Below are 18,485 nucleotides of genomic sequence, written 5' to 3'. Positions count from 1 at the left end.
TCCGGAGCCTGTGCTCCGCAACGGGAGAGGCCACAACAGTGAGGGGCCCGCATACTGCAAAAAAAAAAAAGGCGTTCCAAATGTTGCAGACTAATCTTGAGAAGGTTTAGGACTTGAGTGTCAAAAGGGGAATGGAGCATAAAAGCCTGACTCTTTCTTCTTTCTGATAATGTTTCAGAATATTCCGTCAGCCTCAAGGCCACCTGCTTTTGATCGGGGTCAGTGGAGCGGGCAAAACCACCTTGTCCCGTTTCGTGGCCTGGATGAACGGTTTGAGCGTGTACCAGATTAAGGTGGGTCTGGCCACAGCCTGTCAACCCCTATTCATGCACGCAGCTCCTTGAGCAAGAGAGGAGCTGACCTGCCCCGCCTCTGTAGGTCCACAGGAAGTACACGGGGGAGGACTTCGATGAGGATCTCCGCACGGTGTTGAGACGTTCTGGCTGTAAAAACGAAAAGATAGCTTTTATAATGGACGAGTCCAACGTGTTAGATTCTGGATTCCTGGAGCGGATGAATACCCTTCTGGCCAACGGAGAGGTAATCAATGACACGCCTCATCGTGTTACGTGGCGCCAGCTTCCGAGGACCGGCCAGCCACGGTGCCGTCTTATTTCCTAGGTTCCCGGCCTCTTCGAAGGAGATGAGTATGCCACCCTGATGACCCAGTGTAAGGAGGGGGCCCAGAAGGAGGGCTTGATGCTGGACTCGCACGAGGAGCTGTACAAGTGGTTCACCAGCCAGGTCATCCGCAACCTCCACGTCGTCTTCACCATGAACCCATCCTCAGAGGGGCTCAAGGACCGCGCGGCCACCTCCCCCGCTCTGTTCAACAGGTACGCCGATCCCACTCAGCTCTGCTTTCCGCGGGGCAGACCCTGCTCTCGGGAGCTGTTTTGAGATGTGGGCATCTCTTTCAGGTGTGTGTTGAACTGGTTTGGGGACTGGTCCACTGAAGCTCTGTATCAGGTCGGCAAAGAATTCACTAGTAAGATGGACCTGGAGAAGCCGAATTACATCGTGCCTGATTACATGCCAGTCGTGTATGACAAGCTGCCGCAGCCGCCGTCACACCGGGAAGCCATCGTGAACAGCTGTGTGTTCGTTCATCAGACTCTCCACCAGGTGGGTTCAGTTTTTTGGGGGAGTTTGTTTTTTGTTTTTTTAACATCTTGATTGGAGTATAATTGCTTTACAATGGTGTGTTAGTTTCCGCTGTACAACAAAGTGGATCAGCTATACATATACGTATGTCCCCATATCCCCTGCCTCTTGCGTCTCCCTCCCACCCTCCCTATCCCACCCCTCTAGGTGGTCACAAAGCATCGAGCTGATCTCCCTGCGCTATGCGGCTGCTTCCCACTAGCTGTCTGTCTTACATTTGGTAGTGTATATATGTCCATGCCACTCTCTCACTTCATCCCAGCTTACCCTTCCCCCTCCCCCTCCCCGTGTCCTCAAGTCCATTCTCTACGTCTGTGTCTTTATTCCTGTCCAGCCCCTAGGTTCATCAGAACCGTATTTTTTTAGATTCTGTATATATGTGTTAGGATATGGTATTTGTTTTTCTGTTTCTGACTTTACCTCACTCTGTATGACAGTCTCTAGGTCCATCCACCTCACTACAAATAAGTCAATTTCGTTTCTTTTTATGGCTGAGTGTGGGTTCAGTTTTGAGATCATGGCAAAAGCAAAACTAACTGCTGTACTAACGTAAAGCTAAACCGATGTAAAGGCAGACCCCCAGGTGCTTTGGATTTGACGCTGTACCATCACCCACAAAAGAGATGCCCGTTTCTCACCTGTTTTCCTACCTCTGTCAATGACGTCTCACCCCGCCTGTCGCCCGGCTGTGTGTTCCGGAGCCGTCTGGCCCCTTCCCTGCCCACACTGATTCCATTTGCTTCTCTCGCTGCCCCTCTGGCCAGGCCTGTGTTCTTCCCCCAGAGCAGGGGTCACGCACTCTCTCTGCAAAGGGCCAGGTGCCAGCTGGGCTCCTGCACGGCTACCCAGCTCTGCCACTGTGGCGTGAGAACAGCGTTGCCATGAGCAAGCATGGCCGTGGGGCTGACACTCCGCATGCAGAGTCTGCGCTGCAGGGTTTGACGGGCTGGCTGTGGTTTGCTGCCCCTCCTTTAGACTCTTTTTGTTAGAAGAGTCCAGTCTGCTCCCCTCTGGAAGGCTCTGTGAAGACCACTCTGAGCCTGTGGGTGTCCTGTTGGCCCTTCCCTACCCCTAGAAGTCGGAGGAGAAGCTCAGAGGTGTGAGGGCTCCTTGCGGTCCCGTGGGCGCCTGAGCTAGACTCCGTCTCGAGCGATGCAATTCCCGTGGGCTGGGGCTGTGCCGTCGCGCCCCACCAGCGCAACAGTTATCTTCTGAGGCTAAGCCGCGGAGGACGACCGTCCCGAAGAGTGAAGAGATTTGACTTTTTTCCAAAAGGCTAATGCTCGGCTAGCGAAGCGGGGAGGCAGAACCATGGCCATCACGCCCCGCCACTACCTCGACTTCATCAATCACTACGCCGACCTGTTCCACGAGAAGCGGAGCGAGCTGGAGGAGCAGCAGATGCACCTGAACGTCGGGCTGAGGAAGATCAAAGAGACGGTTGACCAGGTAGGTCGCGGCCTGAGCAGCGTTTTCTGGGGCTGCGCTAGGGGAGGGCCTCTTAATTTGAAGGTAATTGCCGCGTGTTTTCCATTTCCCTGACGTGGTTTTGTTCCTCAGGTGGAAGAGCTGCGTCGGGACCTCAGGATAAAGAGCCAAGAGCTGGAGGTGAAGAACGCGGCGGCCAACGACAAGCTGAAGAAGATGGTGAAGGACCAGCAGGAGGCGGAGAAGAAAAAGGTGCTTCTGTGTTTTGGGAACCGTGGCCTGTGTGGGCCGGGCGATCTCTGTGTCTCATGAGGGAGTAGGGAGTTTAGTCCGAGATGGGTTTTAGGGTTGAACAGGTCTGTAGTGGGGGCAGGGTGTGTGTGTGTGTCTGTGTGTGTGTGTGTGTGTCTGTGTGTGTGTGTGTGTCTGTGTGTGTGTCTGTGTCTGTGTGTGTCTGTCCCGGGCGGCATGAGGAGTGCCACTTTAGGACTCAGCGAATTAACCACTGCTTACCCCAGAGCCGAGCCGTCCTTCCTTTCTAGGTCATGAGCCAAGAAATTCAGGAACAGCTGCACAAGCAGCAGGAGGTCATCGCAGACAAACAGATGAGCGTCAAGGAAGATCTTGACAAGGTGGAGCCGGCCGTCATCGAGGCCCAGAATGGTGTGTGCACACTGTCAGAGGTCTGGCTCTCTGGGGAGGGTGGACAGATTAGGGGGCCTTCCCCCAGAGGTCCCGGTTATGTACGTTTCCACAGCGTCATTGATAAGTCTCAAGTCTCTGAAGCCTTTTCTAAATACTTAAAGACTGTCTTCACCTCTTAAAGCAAAGTTTCCGTAAAGCTAGTCTGTTTCACCATAGTGAAGCCCTTTTCATAAGAGAAAATGGACAAAATCAGTTTTTTGTCGGTACGTTTTTTAAAATTTGGTGATATAAATATGCTATTTGCAAATCTCTGGCTTGAATTTCATCCAGAAATGTCATAAAGTAGGCAGTGTTGCTATCTTATTTATAATTATTAGAGTGTCCTGATCGTGGCCAGCGATGACTAATTTAATTATTGGTAGCAGTCCCCCATCCTTCCTTTTCCACCCCATGTACCTGGGAAATGCTGCAGGAGGGAGCGCAGTGACCCGGCGTCCCGTCTTAGTCTGCAGTCTGCCCGGTACCTAGGCGTGGCCTTAACCCTGGGCCCCTTCCTGCCCATCAGCCTTTAACTTACTTCAAATAACCCAATTGCTTGTAGTTTTCACATTACACCACAAGAGGAATTAAAATTCACCATAGATTTTCACTGAGAGTTGTGCTTTGATGAGGATTTAATTTAGCTCTCACCTGCCAAAGAATTACTTTAAAAAAGTGCTTTAATAAAAGTTCAGGTTAGGAAAATGTGCATTTCAGTTTATGGAAAGTGTTGGCCATTTTTTTTTAGAACTGTTAATTCCACATCTTCACCCCAGCCGGTAAAGACAACTTCTAAATTGTGGCAGACTGAAAAGGTCTTTGTTCAATTGGTGTAAAACAAATGAACAATTTTGCTTTTTTTTTTTTAATACTTAAATCTTCACAGAGGTAAAGGAATTGATGAGGATTTGTGAGACATTTTTAAAGATGCTGTCCTTCTTACAGAATGTTGCGATTTACACTTAGTACAGCAAGATCTCTGTCATTATTTTGGCCACTTCAGCTATTCCAGAGGGTTTTAAGACAGAACATCCCACGTTCACTTGGATCTTCTGCGCACTTGTCCCTTTTCTGGTGAGAGTCAAAGCGTCTGGCTGTGCTCTGGTCCCCTTCTCACCACGTCCTTTCCACCCCACCCTCTTGTGCTCCCGCCACGCCCAGCTGTGAAGTCCATAAAGAAGCAGCACCTGGTGGAGGTGCGGTCCATGGCCAACCCCCCTGCCGCCGTGAAGCTGGCGCTCGAGTCCATCTGCCTGTTGCTCGGGGAGAGCACGACGGACTGGAAGCAGATTCGCTCCATCATCATGAGGGAGAACTTCATCCCCACCATCGTGAACTTCTCTGCCGAGGAGATCAGGTGGGTGGCACCCGGTGGGGGAAACTGATCTGGTGGCCTGAGGTTCTCGTGTTTGCTTGTGGCCTCGTGTCTCTGGCTTAGCGCACACAGAAGGTAATGTCAGCTCAGCAGTTGCACAAACACCTTTCCAGGCCATTTCCACGCAAACTAGTCAGATTTCCTCTCCCCACTCCTGACAGTAGTTCCCTGACCCCTTTACCTCTGTGAGCCGCATGCTGCTCCGTCCCCACGAGTGGCTACGAGCACAGCGCTGGCCCTGAGCTTGTCTCCTGTCGGGGAACAGGGGAGGGGCGGGAAGGTGAGAGTCCTTCTCAGCAGCAGTGGCCTCGCCACCTGAGAACTAGGGTCGGGCTGGCTCATCCTTGGTGCTCACTGGAGCAACAGATGGGAGCTGGCTCTAGTCTTTGCATTTTGATTCCCTGAAAATTCTTCTTTACTTTTTGCCCTGCACATGCTTAGAAATACAATTCCTCTTTTGCAGTGATGCCATAAGGGAGAAGATGAAGAAGAACTACATGTCCAATCCTAGTTACAATTACGAAATCGTCAATCGGGCCTCCCTGGCCTGCGGGCCTATGGTTAAGTGGGCCATCGCACAGGTAATCAGCCTGGCTGGGAATCCCCATGCGAGGGGGCCTAGTGTCCCGTCCCTTTTGCAAACAGTCGATCTGCCCTCCGCAGCTTAACTACGCCGACATGTTAAAGCGAGTGGAGCCCCTACGCAACGAGCTGCAGAAGCTGGAGGACGACGCCAAGGACAACCAGCAGAAAGCCAACGAGGTGGAGCGGATGATCCGCGAGCTGGAGGCCAGCATCGCCCGCTACAAGGAGGAGTACGCGGTCCTCATCTCGGAGGCCCAGGCCATCAAAGCGGACCTGGCTGCCGTCGAAGCCAAAGTAAGGTGGTCGTCACGCGCGCACTCTTTCTGCCGCTCCCCTGAAACGCTGCCTTTCGGTGTCCTTCACCGTGCCGTGCTCGCTCGCCTCGCCGGGGGAAGCGCTGAGAGTAACAGACGACAACACGGGCCGCACGGACCGCGGTCATCCCGGGGGATTAGCTCTTTCACGTCCACGGGGGTCCTGGTGACTGTTTCCTGTGCGTTTACTGAGTGGTGTTAGGTGGATGGCAGCCGGGCACTCTGAAGCCGGGGAATCCCTCTCCCCCGCGGCCAGCTCCAAACCCATTTGTTCTCCCGCCTTGGGCTTCAGAAGTGGCATCACCGAGGGCCTCCTTGTCAGGCTTTCCCGTCCCTCTGCTTGTCCCTTCTGCTGTGGTCCCTGTCGCTCTTGCCCCCATTCCTGTGTCCTCAAAATGGGCGCTTTGGCCTCCCGCCTCTGGCGCCTCTTCCCTCCAGGTCAACCTTCCCCTGGAGGCTCCTTCCACCTGCTTCCTGCCCGCATACCTGCTCACACACAAGTCTCAAGGCTGACACTTAATTCTCTACACTCATCTTATGCCCTCAGATTCTGAGGCTTGTGTCGTCCTCAGTTGTGGGTGATCTGGGTCCCAACCTCCTTCGGGATCTGAACCATGAGTGTGCTTGTCTCTGCAGCCCTCCCAGACCCTGCCCACCGTGGGCAGGAACGGATGTGCACTTTTCAGCATAAAGCCTGTTTGGTTTTCTTTTTAGGTAAACCGGAGCACCGCTCTTCTGAAGAGCTTGTCTGCTGAACGGGAACGATGGGAAAAAACAAGTGAAACTTTCAAGAACCAGATGTCCACCATCGCCGGGGACTGTCTCCTGTCAGCTGCATTTATTGCTTATGCGGGTTACTTTGACCAGCAGATGCGCCAGAACTTGTTTACCACCTGGTCCCATCACTTACAGCAAGCCAACATCCAGGTAACCGTCCGCAGGGAATTTCAAAAAGGTGGGAGCCAAAATGAGGGTCAGTAAGCTGTCACCATCTCCACTGGGAAGCTGTGCCTGTCTGCGTCCTGAAGAAAAGGATCCGTAACTGCTGTCCCTCTCAGTTCCGCACAGATATCGCGAGGACGGAGTATCTGTCCAACGCTGACGAGCGTCTCCGCTGGCAAGCCAGCTCCCTACCTGCAGACGACCTGTGCACGGAGAACGCCATCATGCTGAAACGCTTCAATAGGTAAGTGCTTGTGCGCAGCAAGGGCACGGGTTAGAAGTCTTCGTGTGCAGTGCTCCCCTTTTCATTTTTTTTCAAAACACACCTTTAGAAGAGGGGAATAGGACATTGGGAGGGTCCGCGTGCTCACCTCTGATGGTGGGCTGGGCACGGTTCCCTTTTTCTTTCGTTGTGACTGTCCAAACTGTCCTACAATGAGTGGATCTCATGTAACCTTTTTTTAAAAAAAAAAAATTATTTATTTATTTATTTTCGGCTGCATGGGGTCTGCGTTGCTGCCCGCAGGCTTCCTCTAGTTGCGGCGAGCGGGGGCCACTCCTTGTTGCGGCACGTGGGCTTCTCATTGCAGTGGCTTCTCTTGTTGCGGAGCACAGGCTCTAGGCGCACGGGCCTCAGTAGTTGTGGCATGCTGGCTCAGTAGTTGTGGCACACGGGCTTTAGAGTGCAGGCTCAGTAGTTGTGGCGCACGGGCTTAGTTGCTCCGTGGCATGTGGGATCTTCCCGGACCAGGGCTCAAACCTGTGTCCCCTGCATTGGCAGGTGGATTCTTAACCACTGCGCCACCAGGGAAGCCTCATGTAACCTTCTGAAATTGATGAGCATGGCTGTGTATTGGGCGAAGATCAAAACAGACCCTCTCGGGAATTCCCCGGCGGTCCAGTGGTTGGGACTCGGTGCTTTCACTGCCAGGGGTGTGGGTTCGATCCCTGGTTGGGGAACTAAGATCCCCCAAGCCATGCAGTGCGGCCAAAAAACAAAAACAAAAAACAGACTGTCTCTTAAAATATTACAAGAATTGGAAGTGTTTAGCTAGAGAGAGAGTTAAGGGAAGCGGCTCCCTGATTTTGGTTTAAGGAGGGGGCCAGAGTAAGAGGAGGAACGGGCCTGCAGCTGAGGGGGGCTCACAGAGCAGTTCAAGGACTGACCCCCTCCTCTGTGGCAGCTCCCAAACCCAGCCACCCTGGGTTTTCTTTCTCTTTCAAAAAACTGATTCCCAGAGTCCTATTTAACCATATCTGCACATCTTGGAACCTTTGAGCCCTTGCTGTATATGCCACTGTCCCCAGGGCACAAAGAGGAGCCAACCCTCAGGTCTCACAAGTGGCGCGGGGTCTCGCCAGGGGCCGCTGGCGGGAATGTCCATCCATTGTGGCGTCTATGAGGGGTCTGTGTGGGGGGCTGCATTTGTCTTACGTGGAAATGCATGCTTCCGGGTGTCCCAAAGCCCGGCACTCGTGAAGAATGATGCATCTCAGAACATTCACAGGACAGAGTGTGTCCTACCAGAGGCCCGGAAATGCCTCTGACGCCCCTCGTTGGGGCTAGTGAACAGGTCACCGTGCGTCCCCCCAGTGGGAGGCCGGGGGCCCTTGCAGACCTGGCCCTTCGTCCAGAGCCTGCGTGTGAGGGTGCTTCCGGCAGGCCACAGTGTGGGGTGGTGTGCTCCCCCGGGGACACACGTGTGTCTGTGAACACATAAACCTCCTTTGTGTACATGGACCAGAAACCGGTGACCAGGGAGGAGGGGGAGGGGCGGTTCTCACCACTTGCCCTTTCGTAGCTCTTGAATTTTGTACAATCACGTGTGTGTACTATGTTTTTAACATTTTTTTGTTAAGCAGCTGTGTGACCCTGGACAAATGATGTTCGCCTTTCTGTGCCCCTTTTTCCTCCTTTGTGAAATGGACGTGAGGATAACACCTATCTTGTAGGGTTGTCGTGAGCATTGAGTGAAGGAGGGTCCTGGGCAGCGTAAACCCTTCCCAGCCGTCAGCTCGCGGGGCTGCAGCAGCAGTGGTGTTGATACCTGCCCTGCAGGAGTTGGCCCTGAGAGGGGCAGCAGTAGATTCTACAGAGAACAGTCATCCTAGTGCAGTATGCTCGGACTTCTTAGAGAAGCACTGTGTGTCCCAGAAAGAAAAGCTTTGACTACAGCCCTTCTTAGCAGAGTCTGTGGTTTAGTTACCTCCCCGTCATAGAAGTTCTTCAAAAAGATGATTTTAGTATTAAGCCTTAGGTCACGTTGGTCTCTGCTGATACACCTGGAACCCACAGCTGAGCGTGGGACAGCCTTCCTGTCATCTTGTCGGGCTCTGCCTGCCACGTCCTTGTGCTTCCTGTGGACCTCTAACCTCCTTCTCTGGGGCCCGTCCTCAGGTATCCACTGATCATCGACCCCTCAGGACAGGCCACAGAGTTCATCATGAATGAGTACAAGGACCGCAAGATCACACGGACCAGCTTCCTGGACGACGCCTTCAGGAAGAACCTGGAGAGTGCGCTGAGGTTCGGCAACCCCCTTCTGGTCCAGGTTCGTGTGCATCTCAGCTCTGCAGACTCTGCTTCCCACAGGGATGGCCTTTAGGGCTGCATTTAGGTTTTTGCAAATGCAGTTGATGTGAATCACATAATACGTGCTACTTTTTGAACTTTGCAAGACGTCATCTGATATGAAAGCAAGGTTAGGGGATTACCCGATGGTCCAGTGGTTAGGACTCCGCACTTTCACTGCTGAGGGTCCGGGTTCAACATCTGGTCGGGGAACTAAGATCTCACAAGCCGAGCGGCGTGGCCAAAAAAGTTTTAAAAAGGCAAAGCTAAAGCTCTGAGATCTATAAAAAATCCAACAGAAGCAGTGTTTGCACTTAAAATTCTAGTTGGTCTAGATCGTCACCATCCACCGGGACAGCGACGGAAACGTTCTTTAGCTTGTGCTGAACTGCATGGCGGCCCCACTGTTGAGCACTTCACGGGCCAGCGTGACAAGGAACTGAACTTTCAATTTTGTCTAAGTAGCCACGTGTGCCTAATGGCCACGTATTGGGCAGCGCAGGTCTAAATAGCTGGGTGGCTTCTGGGGAGATGTGTTTATCTGGAGTAGGAAGTCAGTTATATGGGTGAAAATAAACACTGTAAAACTCTCCCTGTCAATGACACCTCACATATACACACGTAGGACGTGGAGAGCTATGATCCAGTTCTGAATCCAGTTTTGAACCGTGAAGTCCGGCGAACAGGGGGGAGAGTGCTGATCACCCTCGGTGACCAGGACATAGACCTGTCGCCATCCTTTGTCATCTTCCTGTCCACCCGGGATCCCACGGTAAGGGACGGGGCCCTCCTCCGTGAAGACGGGGCGGCGTTAGGTGAGGCCGCGGATGTGTAGCAAAGCTGCCTGGTCTGTCGCCCCTTTTGGCAGGTCGAGTTCCCACCTGATCTCTGTTCCCGGGTTACTTTCGTCAACTTCACCGTCACCCGTAGCAGTTTGCAGAGCCAGTGTCTCAATGAAGTTCTCAAGGCAGAAAGACCTGACGTGGATGAAAAACGTTCCGATCTTCTTAAACTCCAAGGTATGTCTCTGGATCCGTAGTTCTCGGTGCAGGTCGGGGGCCTGAACTTTCACAGGACGAGGGTGCGCCGGGCTTGTGTCGGACGCATCACGGAGCACTCCGTGGAAAGAACTAAGTCCTGTAGCGAGCTCTGGGTGTTCTCATCATTTAAGGGGAATTTCAGCTGCGCTTGCGTCAGCTGGAAAAGTCTCTGCTACAAGCTCTGAATGAGGTGAAAGGGCGCATTTTGGATGATGACACAATCATAACGACCCTGGAGAACCTCAAGAAAGAGGCCGCCGAGGTGACGAGGAAAGTCGAGGAGACGGACATTGTGATGCAGGAGGTGGAGACTGTGTCCCAGCAGTACCTGCCGCTGTCCACCGCCTGCAGCAGCATCTACTTCACCATGGAGTCCCTGAAGCAGGTGAGCGGGGCCGCGCCCAGCCGGGGGCTCCCGCCCCGCCTGCACAGGCGCTAACAGCCGCCTTCGCCACTTCCAGATACACTTCCTGTACCAGTACTCCCTGCAGTTCTTCCTGGACATCTACCACAACGTCCTGTACGAGAACCCGAACCTGAAGGGCGTCACCGACCACACGCAGCGCCTCTCCATCATCACCAAGGACCTCTTCCAGGTACGGCGCACGCCCGGCTGTCCCGGGGTGCACGCGTGTGTGCAGTGGGGGGCTCGGGAGTAGTGCTTCAGGGTCGGCAGTGCTTCCTGCATTTGGCTCCAGGTGGCGTTTAACCGGGTAGCTCGAGGCATGCTGCACCAGGACCACATCACCTTCGCCATGCTGCTGGCGAGAATCAAACTGAAGGGCACCATCGGGTAAGTCGGCTGCCCCGCCTCACTTTCCACCAGAGAACATCGTCATTTTGCAGCCTGCCTGCTAGCATTTTCTGATGGGATGAGCTTTTTTTTCTTCTTAAAGCCATTATTGCTCTTTTAGTGACAGTAGAAGTGAATCTGGGAGACCCCAGCTGACTGTTGCCCCCTTCCCAGGGAGCCCACCTACGATGCCGAGTTCCAGCACTTCCTGAGGGGGAAGGAGATCGTCCTGAACGCTGGCTCGACGCCCAAGATCCAGGGTCTGACGGTGGAGCAGGCCGAGGCGGCGGTGCGGCTGAGCTGCCTGCCCGCGTTTAGGGATCTGATTGCGAAGGTTCAAGCAGACGAGGTAAGTGTCTTGTGAACGCTCCCGGGGGGAAGCTGGCCTTACTCCCAGGGAGTCGCGCGTGTCGTGTAACACCCAGGACGTTGTGCGGTGTTTTCTCACGTCAAACATCGACACGTTGGTCCCAACCTCACTTCCGCTGTTGCCCCCACAGCAATTTGGCATCTGGCTGGACAGCAGCTCCCCAGAGCAGACGGTGCCGTACCTCTGGAGCGAGGAAAGCCCTGCAAGTAAGCCCCACGAGGCCTCCCCCGTTGTTTTCATTCTGGACCAGAGTGTACAGTTGGGCTTTGCTGCTTGAATGCAGGGACGCTCCCCAAAGATAAAAAGCCATTGATTCCTGAGATAAGTATTTCGGTGTTAAAACTTAGGAGACAGCTTAGGCGTAAGAAAGCGAAAAACTCCCAATTCCTGTTGCAACTCATGCTTAAAGACCAAAAGAGAAATAGATCGGAAGGTCCTTGCCCGACATCGGGGGGAAACCGGCTGGTTTCGAGCGTGTTACGCGAGGTTCTGGACCAGACAGGCCCCACGATGGGGAGGAAGAAAAGGGTGATGTCCAGCATAGCTGCAGCTCAGTCGTGGGCTGTAGGGTATCTGTGATCTTAGACGTTCCTGAGAATCTTCAGCGTTCTCCACAAATGGGTACGATGTAGTTAGCCATTTAGAATCAGTCACCGCTCATCACCCACAGACCCAGGCGTAGGTCTTGTCACAGCTCTTCCCAGAGGGCTCAGTGACAGCGTGGAGGTGGTGGAGTTCTCAGGCAGAGAGGACAGAGCGGGCGTCGTGGTGTCTGGGGTGTTTGAGCTGAGTCTCGGACAATGAGTGTTTGCAGAGCGAGAGCTGGTGGCAAGAGCAGTCCAGGCGGGAGAACATCTCAAAGTCTGTGCTGTCACCAACCCCCAGCCCTTCTCACGGCCTCGTTTCAGCTCCCATCGGGCAAGCCATCCACCGGCTGCTCTTGATTCAGGCCTTCCGCCCCGACCGCCTGCTGGCCATGGCTCACATGTTTGTCTCCACAAACCTCGGGGATTCCTTCATGTCCATCATGGAGCAGCCGCTCGACCTGACCCACATCGTGGACACAGAGGTACGCTCTGGCCTCGCAGACTCTGAACCCAGCCCGTTTTCACGAGCCCCTCCGCAGGGCTCTCCTCCCTCGACAGGTGCGCTGTCGGGTGGGATGCTCTCTCACCCAATTCCGACTTCCTGATCTGCAGGTAAAGCCAAACACCCCTGTCCTAATGTGCTCTGTGCCTGGTTACGATGCCAGCGGGCACGTGGAGGACCTCGCAGCTGAGCAGAACACACAGATCACGTCCATTGCCATTGGTAAGGGTGCTTGGTCAGTTCCACGGGGGGCACCCCAGACTTCAGTGTGGGTGGGCGTTGAAGTCCAAGTCCATGTGCTGACACTAAGCTTTCTGGTACCAGGCTCGGCAGAAGGCTTTAACCAAGCAGATAAGGCAATAAATACAGCCGTGAAGTCGGGCAGGTAGGCTTGTTGGGTTTTGCTTTACCAGGCCCGAGTGCCCAAGAACTCAGGCCGGAAAGTGAGGTGTGGCTGCGGCCTTGTCCCTGCCCTGCAGGTGGGTAATGCTGAAGAACGTGCACCTGGCCCCGGGCTGGCTGATGCAGCTGGAGAAGAAGCTGCACTCGCTGCAGCCGCACGCCTGCTTCAGGCTCTTCCTCACCATGGAGATCAACCCCAAGGTGGGCGGCACGGAGGGCGCGAGGCGGTGCGCGAGGCGGTGCGCGAGGCGCTGGTTTGGCACCTGTGTGTCCGTGTGCACGTGTGTGTGAGCTGAAACACACGTGGAAACCGCGGTCACGGGTGCCGTGTCTTGCTCAGGTGCCCGTGAATCTGCTCCGAGCGGGCCGCATCTTCGTGTTCGAGCCGCCGCCGGGCGTGAAGGCCAACATGCTGAGGACCTTCAGCAGCATCCCCGTGTCTCGGATATGCAAGGTGAGCACGGGGCTCAGAGTCGAGCTGGGTGCGGCGGCCACGCGGACGTCCGGGCGCCGAGAGGAGGCCGGGGCCCGGCTCGCGGGCAGGGGAGCGTTGTGGCAGGAGTGGTGCATCGGTGTGTCGGTTCTGTGTTTCTTAAGTGCTGTTTCCTTTTGTGCCTTAATCCACCTTTTCTACCATTTTTAGAAACTTGTTCTCTTCTATGTAACTTTCTGGTTACACAGCGTAGTTGGGAGTACACCTTTATTAATATGAAAATTGGCATAGTTTTCTCCTAACAACAATATTCGTGTTAATTACTAAGATCACAGTGGTTCCAACGTTAGTACCTGGAAAGCTCTTTTTAAGACTTTGATTCCGACAGGATCTGCACTATTTTCTTAGCTAGAAAGGGGGCTGCGTTCTGGTGATTCTCTCCTTGCTAACTTCCCCACCTAGTCTCCCAACGAGCGTGCTCGCTTGTACTTCCTGCTGGCCTGGTTCCACGCCATCATCCAAGAGCGCTTACGATACGCACCCCTGGGGTGGTCGAAGAAGTATGAATTCGGGGAGTCTGACCTGCGGTCGGCCTGCGACACAGTGGACACGTGGCTGGACGACACGGCCAAGGCAAGCGTGGGCTGTGCCTGTGGCGGGGGGGACTCGCGTACAGGTGGCCGCCTGCCGTGGGCGTGACCAGCCTCCCCCACCCCCCAGGGAAGGCAGAACATCTCTCCAGACAAGATCCCCTGGGCGGCGCTCAAGACCTTGATGGCCCAGTCCATCTACGGCGGCCGGGTGGACAATGAGTTCGACCAGCGCCTGCTCAACACTTTCCTGGAGCGTCTCTTCACCACCAGGAGTTTCGACAGTGAATTTAAGCTGGCCTGCAAGGTCGACGGGCACAAAGACATCCAAATGCCAGACGGCATCAGGTATGCGTCCGCCCCCGGGACCCACAGGGGAGGCACCGCGCGCTTCCGGCCCGCGTGTAACGGCACTAACAGCGTGCCGCCTTTCCAGGCGAGAGGAGTTCGTGCAGTGGGTGGAGCTGCTCCCGGACACGCAGACCCCCTCCTGGCTGGGCTTGCCCAACAACGCTGAGAAGGTCCTGCTCACCACGCAGGGTGGGTACCCAGCTGTCCTCCCCCAGACCGCACCTTCCTCCCTCCACTCCGGGGGGCAGGGAAAACGATCTGCTCCCGCTGGTGTCTTTCCTGCGGTACAGGCTCCGTCCTGGGGAAAAGGCTCGATAGCTGCTTACATGGAGTCGGGAAATTGCATTTAGGTTTTTTGTCTTAGATTCAGAAGAAATTTCACTTTTTCTCTTGTTCAGTTTTCTTAAACTCTTGGGTTAAGTGACGTTTTAAATCTTTTAGTCTCTTTTTGGAATACGCTTTTTTGGAACTTCAGGACTATTCAAGAAATCATCTAACCCAGTGGTTCTCGAAGTGTGGTCCCCAGACCACAGCTTCAGCCTCCCCTGCAAATTTAGACAGGCAGGTCCTCGGGCCCCACGCCGGGGAATCAGAACTGGACTTGCTGGGGCCTGGCGTCTGTTTTGATAAACCCCCCGGTCGCTGAGACACTCAGGTTTGAGAACTGCTCATCTGAGCCAGGCTTCTCTTTATGGGAAACAGGCCCAGAAGACGGGTGATTTGCCCAAACTCATACCCTGGTTGATAGGACAGACCCCAACAGTTCACCTCAGGCCCGCGATTCAGCTCTGTAATGAGAAGAACCCCTAGCCATGGGGCCTGCTTTCTGACTGACGACGACCTTGAACGCGTGCCTCTCGCTGGGGGAGGTGGGGGGTGGCAGGCCCCACAGGTGACCAAATGGGAGGCCGGGCTGGCCAGCAGGGAAGCAGAGGAAGGCTTGAGGCCTGGGTGCTGGGCAGGTCTCGGCCGGGGGTGGGGGTGGGGGGGGCGCTGGGCCTTGTTTCATACAGCAGCGTGTACTGAGATCACTTAGCGAGTTAATACCGTGCTGCCTGCTGGGACCGGCGCTGGGTCCCGCTCAACACTGTAGTGAGTGTTATCTGAGCCCCATGTCACGCCAGAGCTGATGGTGCCCCAGGTGGTGTGGCCCACGTGGAGGCCGTGAGGTATGAGCCACAGGGGCCTGGCTTGGGGAGGCTGAGCCCTGTCCTCCAGCCCAGCCTCCAGGTGAGAGTGCCGCTCAGGAACTGGACTTGGAGCACCCCACTCGGGTCAGGGACCCGCAGGCAGAGGCAGAGTCCAGAGCCCGCGGGAGGCCGCCACACGGCTCCGCGCAGTCTTAGCCGGAAGTGGTCACGCGTTAGCAGCCCAGGTGGCCTCCCTGCCTGGCGCTGGCGCGCCCCAGAGCCCACCCCCTGACGACAGTGGATGCGCGAGCCTAGCAGAGGCCTCTGGGGTTTGCACTCGGCCACTGGAGCAGCCCAGCAGTCAGGACTTGACCTGGTGGCGCTGTTTCTTCTGTCGTTGCCGCCTTACCTTTCTGGTCAGGCCGTCCTCCGTGCTTTAGGACAGGTACCCACGTGGTACCTTGCAGGGCACACAGTTACACCTGTGAAACAAACGCAGTGTGCGGCCTTTACCTTCAAGTCCCTTTCTCTCTGCTCTCCTGCTGTGCACTCTCTCCCTGCGGCCCAGGCGTGGACATGATCAGTAAAATGCTGAAGATGCAGATGCTGGAGGACGAGGACGACCTGGCCTACGCAGAGACGGAGAAGAAGACGAGGCCGGATGCCACGTCCGACGGGCGCCCCGCCTGGATGCGGACGCTGCACACCACCGCGTCCAACTGGCTGCACCTCATTCCTCAGACGCTGAGCCACCTCAAACGCACGGTGGAGAACATCAAGGTGGCTGGCCCTTCCCCCGCCGAGTCCTGGGGCTTGGGGGGGTCCTAGCAAGTGGGACCGGGCGGGTCGAGCCGACCTCAGTGTTGTCTCGGAGCGCACGCGTGCCTGGGCCGGGCTGGAGGGAAGTCCCTAGGATGAAGGTGGTGCGTCTTCCACAAGGAGGTGAATGACTCCCAAGGAAGCGGCGGCAGCCGTTCTCCTCTACAGAATTGCCCAGAGCTGCCATCGGTCAGGCAGGCCCGCAGCTTCGTGCGAGGTCTAGTGCAGGGTCGAGCTGGGGTGACACTGTGAATAATACGGGGAGGGCTATGAAACCGGGGCTCCCTGAGGCTGAGTTACTTCTGGTTGTCTTTTCTGCTGGAGAAAAGACCTCTTCCCAGACTCCCTCCCCTCCTTCACTCTGGCCTTCTTTCCCAACACCTGTAGGATCCTCTGTTCAGATTCTTCGAGAGAGAGGTGAAGATGGGCGCCAAGTTACTCCAGGACGTCCGCCAGGATCTTGCTGACGTTGTGCAGGTGTGCGAGGGCAAGAAGAAGCAGACCAACTACCTGCGCACACTAATCAACGAGCTGGTGAAAGGTGCGCCCGTGGTGCCGCTGGGGTGCAGGGGTTCTCCCGGGAGCCCCTCAGAGTGGCGGCAGGTCCCAGCCGGGCCTCGCCCAGACTTCCCTCAGGGCAGCTCGATGCCCGCACCTGGGAGCAGACTTAGAAACGCCCGAGAATTTGTATCTGTTTTATGCTGGTTCACTGAGCACTGAACAGAATCTTTACTCACTTCTGCAGTCTTTAGGGAGGACTAGGGTAGGGTGCTGGAGTCCAAAGGCACAGGGACCCCCGGGGTTTCCATCGGCTCTGAGAGCCTCCATTGGCAGTACCGCCGAGCCGCCCGTGGCGGGGGTTTGTAGCTGTGGTTCCTCGGAGCGGTTGTGCTCCTCCAGACGCGTCCCGTGGGTCACCCGGACTGGGCGTGGAGCACGTGCGGTGGGGATGGTGGCCCATGCAGGGCGTGAGGTGCACCAGGGAGGGGAAGCAGCAGAGCCTGCAAGCGGGGGCAGACCTGCCAGCGCTCAGCTGTGCGCCCACCTGCGCCGGGGGAACTGTCGGCACTGATGCCAGGCCGGGGCTCCTCGCTTGCAGGAATTCTGCCCCGGAGCTGGTCCCACTACACGGTGCCCGCCGGCATGACTGTCATCCAGTGGGTCTCCGACTTCAGTGAGAGGATCAAACAGCTGCAGAACATCTCACTGGCGGCTGCCTCTGGTGGCGCCAAGGAGCTAAAGGTGGTGGCCACTCCTGAGGAGCTGGGGGAGGGTCCCCGGGAGGGTCCCCGGGGAGGGTCGGCAGCTGGCCCGGGTGCTGGCTCTCGGGCCCGGTGGGGCCGGCTCTCAGCTGGGGCTGCTTCTTCCCACAGAACATCCACGTGTGCCTGGGCGGCCTGTTTGTGCCCGAGGCGTACATCACTGCCACCAGGCAGTACGTGGCCCAGGCCAACAGCTGGTCCCTGGAGGAGCTCTGCCTGGAGGTGAACGTCACCACCTCGCAGAGCACCACGCTGGACGCCTGCAGCTTTGGGGTCACGGGTGAGTGGGGGCCACTCCGGCCGGCCGGGCTTCTCTTCTCTCTCAGGTTCCCCTCCCCTGTCCCCGGGCCTGCAGCTCAGCCATCGCCCCCTCGCGGGCCGCCTGCTGGTGGTTCCCACGCGAACGCGTTAAGTTAGAGCCCAGGCCCGTGGCCGCACAGCTCGTGCTCCCCTCGGAGGGTCCTGACCGCCCGCCCCCCCCCCACAGGGTTGAAGCTCCAGGGGGCCACGTGCAGCAACAACAAGCTCTCGCTCTCCAACGCCATCTCCACCGTCCTCCCCCTGACGCAGCTGCGCTGGGTCAAGCAGACAAGCGCAGAGAAAAAGGCCAACGTGGTGAGTGGCTCCTTCCCGTCCTCTGTGGTCAGGGAGGCTCTGAGGACGCCCACCGGGCGCCAGGGCGACGTCCCCGCCCTCTCCCGGCCGCGAGTCCCTGCGTCACAGGAGGAACCGTCCGTTCCCTCTCGCGTGAAGCCCCTGCCCCAGAGCCCCCTTTCCTCGCAGGTGACCCTTCCCGTCTACCTGAACTTCACCCGAGCAGACCTCATCTTCACCGTGGACTTTGAAATCGCGACCAAGGAGGACCCGCGCAGCTTCTACGAGCGCGGCGTTGCCGTTCTCTGCACCGAGTGAGACTCGCCTTTTCTAGCGCCCCTTTCTGTAACAGTAAAATTAATATTTAACGTTTATTCGTTATTAGGATGTGTGGAAGGTACGGACTTGTCAAAGGAAAGTTGTTGGTGTGAGGCTAGAAGAAGCCGAAAGAAGCCAGACGGCTGGGAGGTGGAAACGGGAGGGATACAGGGACGTGGTTTTGAGGGCCGAAGCATGGCTTGTTTTATGAAATAAAACACTAAGCATGA

At 56.1% G+C, this 18,485-nt stretch overlaps 1 protein-coding gene across 1 annotated transcript in view; it reads left to right on the top strand.

Annotated features, from left to right (window-relative positions):
* Positions 1-18,485, top strand: part of DYNC1H1 (dynein cytoplasmic 1 heavy chain 1) — a 65,722-nt gene extending 47,237 nt beyond the window's left edge. Inside the window, exons 45-78 of the mRNA XM_033850603.2 lie at positions 179-293; positions 379-540; positions 622-836; positions 921-1,125; positions 2,440-2,613; positions 2,725-2,844; positions 3,135-3,255; positions 4,438-4,633; positions 5,115-5,232; positions 5,315-5,530; positions 6,265-6,477; positions 6,609-6,736; positions 8,891-9,044; positions 9,690-9,836; positions 9,933-10,083; positions 10,236-10,489; positions 10,566-10,700; positions 10,803-10,897; positions 11,072-11,246; positions 11,398-11,473; positions 12,176-12,336; positions 12,467-12,578; positions 12,681-12,741; positions 12,836-12,959; positions 13,099-13,212; positions 13,654-13,824; positions 13,912-14,129; positions 14,218-14,321; positions 15,831-16,042; positions 16,469-16,622; positions 17,181-17,323; positions 17,455-17,623; positions 17,831-17,958; positions 18,127-18,485. Coding sequence (XP_033706494.1) covers positions 179-293; positions 379-540; positions 622-836; positions 921-1,125; positions 2,440-2,613; positions 2,725-2,844; positions 3,135-3,255; positions 4,438-4,633; positions 5,115-5,232; positions 5,315-5,530; positions 6,265-6,477; positions 6,609-6,736; positions 8,891-9,044; positions 9,690-9,836; positions 9,933-10,083; positions 10,236-10,489; positions 10,566-10,700; positions 10,803-10,897; positions 11,072-11,246; positions 11,398-11,473; positions 12,176-12,336; positions 12,467-12,578; positions 12,681-12,741; positions 12,836-12,959; positions 13,099-13,212; positions 13,654-13,824; positions 13,912-14,129; positions 14,218-14,321; positions 15,831-16,042; positions 16,469-16,622; positions 17,181-17,323; positions 17,455-17,623; positions 17,831-17,958; positions 18,127-18,255 — 5,170 coding nt within the window. The 3' untranslated portion in view covers positions 18,256-18,485. The remainder of the gene's footprint in view (positions 1-178; positions 294-378; positions 541-621; positions 837-920; positions 1,126-2,439; positions 2,614-2,724; positions 2,845-3,134; positions 3,256-4,437; positions 4,634-5,114; positions 5,233-5,314; positions 5,531-6,264; positions 6,478-6,608; positions 6,737-8,890; positions 9,045-9,689; positions 9,837-9,932; positions 10,084-10,235; positions 10,490-10,565; positions 10,701-10,802; positions 10,898-11,071; positions 11,247-11,397; positions 11,474-12,175; positions 12,337-12,466; positions 12,579-12,680; positions 12,742-12,835; positions 12,960-13,098; positions 13,213-13,653; positions 13,825-13,911; positions 14,130-14,217; positions 14,322-15,830; positions 16,043-16,468; positions 16,623-17,180; positions 17,324-17,454; positions 17,624-17,830; positions 17,959-18,126) is intronic.

This window comes from Tursiops truncatus, chromosome 2, assembly GCF_011762595.2.
Source record: "Tursiops truncatus isolate mTurTru1 chromosome 2, mTurTru1.mat.Y, whole genome shotgun sequence".
NCBI classification, from domain to species: Eukaryota; Metazoa; Chordata; class Mammalia; order Artiodactyla; family Delphinidae; genus Tursiops; species Tursiops truncatus.
This window is presented reverse-complemented; position numbering and strand designations above follow the sequence as displayed.